Raw genomic sequence first — 4,748 nt, 5'->3', positions numbered from 1 at the left:
GCCCCGCCCCCCTATGACACAGAGACATTTTACATATTTATATAAATATGGGGAGGGGGGCGTGGCCCCGGCAGGAAAAGGGGCGGGGCTTAATCAGAGTCAGAAGTGGGCGGCAACATGGGGTCGGCCAGCAGGGGGCAGCACCCACTTCCTGCTTCCGCTTCCTCTTCTGCTTCTGGCCGGAAGCGTGGGGGCGGGGCCAAGGAAGGAGAAGCCACTCCCCCTGTGCTGCTAGCTCCGCCCCCCATCAGCGCCACCATCTTGGAAAGGTCCAAACCTGAGGGGGGGGAGGGGAGGAACTGGGGGGGCAGAGAGAGAGAATTATTAATGAGGGGGCGGGGCTCGGTTGTGCAGGGTCAGACTGCACCCTCACAATTACAAAAGAGACTTAAATATTTTTAACTGCCCCAAAATTAGTTTTAAAACCCCCAAACTTTGTGCCGTGCCCCACCCCCAAAGGAGTGGGAGGGGCCAGGACCCCCCTGAGTGACATGAGAGGACTCTGGCCCCGCCCCCAGCCCCATTTTTGGAGAATTTAGGAATTCTGGGCGTCCCCAAATTACCTTTTTCCGGTGCCACTTTTCCCGTCGCTGCTCCACAAACTGTGGGGGGACCAGAAGAGGATTTGGGGTGAATTCGGGGGGGTTTGCGGGGAACCCTGCGGTTTTGGGGTGAATTCCGGGGTTTTTGGGGCTCACCGGGAGCAGCCGGGGGTCGGCGAATTCGGGGCCGTCTCCACGGTGGGGGGGAGGGGCTCCCACGGCGCCCTCGGGGTCCCCCGGGGGGTCCCGGAGCCCCTCGAGGCAGCGCAGCTCCAGCTTGGGGGGAAAAACGGGGGTTTTGGGAAAAACCACCAAAAAGTGAGGAAAACCCCAAATTGTGGCAGAAAACCACCTAAATTCAGGGTGAAAACAGTGGCTCCCCAAAATCCGGGGGGGTTTGAACCCTGTGAACCCCTCAGGGTCTTCCAAAAAACTCCCAGCCCCCAATTTGGGTGCAAAACCAGTAAATAGTACAAAAAAACTGCTGGCAAATGCCTGAATTTGGGTGAGAAACTCAAAATCTGGCAGGAAACCCCAAATTTTGATGGGAAACCCCAAATTCTGATGGGAAACGCCAAATTCGGGCACAAAACTGCGAAACAACCCAAAAATCTGATGGCTAACATCCAAATTTTGGTAAAAACCCCCAAAAAACTGATAGAAAACTCCCATATTCTGTCACCAACCCCAAAACCCAACAGCAAACCCCAATTTTTGGTGTTTACCCCCAAACCCTTTTTGATAAATTTGAACACAGGGGAACCCAAATCTCTCAAAAATCCTGAGGTTCCCCCAAACTCCCCGAAATGGGGTTTTTGTCCCCGAAATCTCCTCACCTCCACCAGTTTCTTGCTGTTTTTCTTGGGGGGGTTGGGCGCCCGTTGGGCCCCGTTGGGCCCCAGCCGATGTTTCTGGAAGGTCAATTTGAGCCCCTCCTCCTGCGGGGAAATAGTGAGAAGACGGGGTCACAAAATGGAGAAAAGGCGGGAAAATCGTGAGGGGACGGCGTCACAAAATGGAGAAAAGGCGGGGAAATCATGAGGGGATGGGGGTCACAAGATGGAGGAGAAGCGGGGAAATCGTGAGAGGACGGGTCACAAAATGGAGGAAAGGTGGGAAAATCATGAGGGGACGGCGTCACAAAATGGAGGAAAGGCAAGAAATCGTAAGGGGATGGGGTCACAAAATGGAGGAAACGCGGGGAAATCGTGAGGGGACGGGGTCACAAAATGGAGGAGAAGCAGAAAAATTGTGAGGGGATGGGGTCACAAAATGGAGGAAAGGTGGGAAAATTGTGAGGGGACGGCGTCACAAAATGGAGGAAAGGTGGGGAAATTGTGAGGGGACGGGGTCACAAGATGGAGGAGAGGCAAGAAATCGTGAGGGTATGAGGTCACAAGATGGAGGAGAGGTGGGGAAATCATGAGGGGACGGGTCACAAAATGGAGGAAAGGTGGGAAAATTGTGAGGGGATTGGGTCACAAAATGGAGGAAAGGCGGGAAAATTGTGAGGGGATGGGGTCACAAAATGGAGGAAAGGCGGGAAAATTGTGAGGGGATGGGGTCACAAAATGGAGGAAAGGCGGGAAAATTGTGAGGGGATGGGGTCACAAAATGGAGGAAAGGCGGGAAAATTGTGAGGGGATGGGGTCACAAAATGGAGGAAAGGCGGGAAAATTGTGAGGGGATGGGGTCACAAAATGGAGGAAAGGCGGGAAAATTGTGAGGGGATGGGGTCACAAAATGGAGGAAAGGCGGGAAAATTGTGAGGGGATGGGGTCACAAAATGGAGGAAAGGCGGGAAAATTGTGAGGGGATGGGGTCACAAAATGGAGGAAAGGCGGGAAAATTGTGAGGGGATGGGGTCACAAAATGGAGGAAAGGCGGGAAAATTGTGAGGGGATGGGGTCACAAAATGGAGGAAAGGCGGGAAAATTGTGAGGGGATGGGGTCACAAAATGGAGGAAAGGCGGGAAAATTGTGAGGGGATGGGGTCACAAAATGGAGGAAAGGCGGGAAAATTGTGAGGGGATGGGGTCACAAAATGGAGGAAAGGCGGGAAAATTGTGAGGGGATGGGGTCACAAAATGGAGGAAAGGCGGGAAAATTGTGAGGGGATGGGGTCACAAAATGGAGGAAAGGCGGGAAAATTGTGAGGGGATGGGGTCACAAAATGGAGGAAAGGCGGGAAAATTGTGAGGGGATGGGGTCACAAAATGGAGGAAAGGCGGGAAAATTGTGAGGGGATGGGGTCACAAAATGGAGGAAAGGCGGGAAAATTGTGAGGGGATGGGGTCACAAAATGGAGGAAAGGCGGGAAAATTGTGAGGGGATGGGGTCACAAAATGGAGGAAAGGCGGGAAAATTGTGAGGGGATGGGGTCACAAAATGGAGGAAAGGCGGGAAAATTGTGAGGGGATGGGGTCACAAAATGGAGGAAAGGCGGGAAAATTGTGAGGGGATGGGGTCACAAAATGGAGGAAAGGCGGGAAAATTGTGAGGGGATGGGGTCACAAAATGGAGGAAAGGCGGGAAAATTGTGAGGGGATGGGGTCACAAAATGGAGGAAAGGCGGGAAAATTGTGAGGGGATGGGGTCACAAAATGGAGGAAAGGCGGGAAAATTGTGAGGGGATGGGGTCACAAAATGGAGGAAAGGCGGGAAAATTGTGAGGGGATGGGGTCACAAAATGGAGGAAAGGCGGGAAAATTGTGAGGGGATGGGGTCACAAAATGGAGGAAAGGCGGGAAAATTGTGAGGGGATGGGGTCACAAAATGGAGGAAAGGCGGGAAAATTGTGAGGGGATGGGGTCACAAAATGGAGGAAAGGCGGGAAAATTGTGAGGGGATGGGGTCACAAAATGGAGGAAAGGCGGGAAAATTGTGAGGGGATGGGGTCACAAAATGGAGGAAAGGCGGGAAAATTGTGAGGGGATGGGGTCACAAAATGGAGGAAAGGCGGGAAAATTGTGAGGGGATGGGGTCACAAAATGGAGGAAAGGCGGGAAAATTGTGAGGGGATGGGGTCACAAAATGGAGGAAAGGCGGGAAAATTGTGAGGGGATGGGGTCACAAAATGGAGGAAAGGCGGGAAAATTGTGAGGGGATGGGGTCACAAAATGGAGGAAAGGCGGGAAAATTGTGAGGGGATGGGGTCACAAAATGGAGGAAAGGCGGGAAAATTGTGAGGGGATGGGGTCACAAAATGGAGGAAAGGCGGGAAAATTGTGAGGGGATGGGGTCACAAAATGGAGGAAAGGCGGGAAAATTGTGAGGGGATGGGGTCACAAAATGGAGGAAAGGCGGGAAAATTGTGAGGGGATGGGGTCACAAAATGGAGGAAAGGCGGGAAAATTGTGAGGGGATGGGGTCACAAAATGGAGGAAAGGCGGGAAAATTGTGAGGGGATGGGGTCACAAAATGGAGGAAAGGCGGGAAAATTGTGAGGGGATGGGGCACAAAACTGCGAAACAACCCAAAAATCTGATGGCTAACATCCAAATTTTGGTAAAAACCCCCAAAAAACTGATAGAAAACTCCCATATTCTGTCACCAACCCCAAAACCCAACAGCAAACCCCAATTTTTGGTGTTTACCCCCAAACCCTTTTTGATAAATTTGAACACAGGGGAACCCAAATCTCTCAAAAATCCTGAGGTTCCCCCAAACTCCCCGAAATGGGGTTTTTGTCCCCGAAATCTCCTCACCTCCACCAGTTTCTTGCTGTTTTTCTTGGGGGGGTTGGGCGCCCGTTGGGCCCCGTTGGGCCCCAGCCGATGTTTCTGGAAGGTCAATTTGAGCCCCTCCTCCTGCGGGGAAATAGTGAGAAGACGGGGTCACAAAATGGAGAAAAGGCGGGAAAATCGTGAGGGGACGGCGTCACAAAATGGAGAAAAGGCGGGGAAATCATGAGGGGATGGGGGTCACAAGATGGAGGAGAAGCGGGGAAATCGTGAGAGGACGGGTCACAAAATGGAGGAAAGGTGGGAAAATCATGAGGGGACGGCGTCACAAAATGGAGGAAAGGCAAGAAATCGTAAGGGGATGGGGTCACAAAATGGAGGAAACGCGGGGAAATCGTGAGGGGACGGGGTCACAAAATGGAGGAGAAGCAGAAAAATTGTGAGGGGATGGGGTCACAAAATGGAGGAAAGGTGGGAAAATTGTGAGGGGACGGCGTCACAAAATGGAGGAAAGGTGGGGAAA

At 52.4% G+C, this 4,748-nt stretch overlaps 1 protein-coding gene across 1 annotated transcript in view; it reads right to left on the bottom strand.

Moving 5' to 3' along the window:
- Positions 1–4,351, bottom strand: part of LOC121364448 (FACT complex subunit SPT16-like) — a gene marked incomplete at its 5' end in the record, with an annotated part of 12,304 nt that extends 7,953 nt beyond the window's left edge. The window contains 5 exons of the mRNA XM_041487731.1: positions 156–299; positions 564–602; positions 699–818; positions 1,379–1,480; positions 4,250–4,351. Coding sequence (XP_041343665.1) covers positions 156–299; positions 564–602; positions 699–818; positions 1,379–1,480; positions 4,250–4,351 — 507 coding nt within the window. The remainder of the gene's footprint in view (positions 1–155; positions 300–563; positions 603–698; positions 819–1,378; positions 1,481–4,249) is intronic.
- Positions 4,352–4,748: the final 397 nt, after the last annotated feature.

Source organism: Pyrgilauda ruficollis, unplaced genomic scaffold (assembly GCF_017590135.1).
Source record: "Pyrgilauda ruficollis isolate IOZ18807 unplaced genomic scaffold, ASM1759013v1 scaffold833, whole genome shotgun sequence".
Classification (NCBI taxonomy): Eukaryota; Metazoa; Chordata; class Aves; order Passeriformes; family Passeridae; genus Pyrgilauda; species Pyrgilauda ruficollis.
This window is presented reverse-complemented; position numbering and strand designations above follow the sequence as displayed.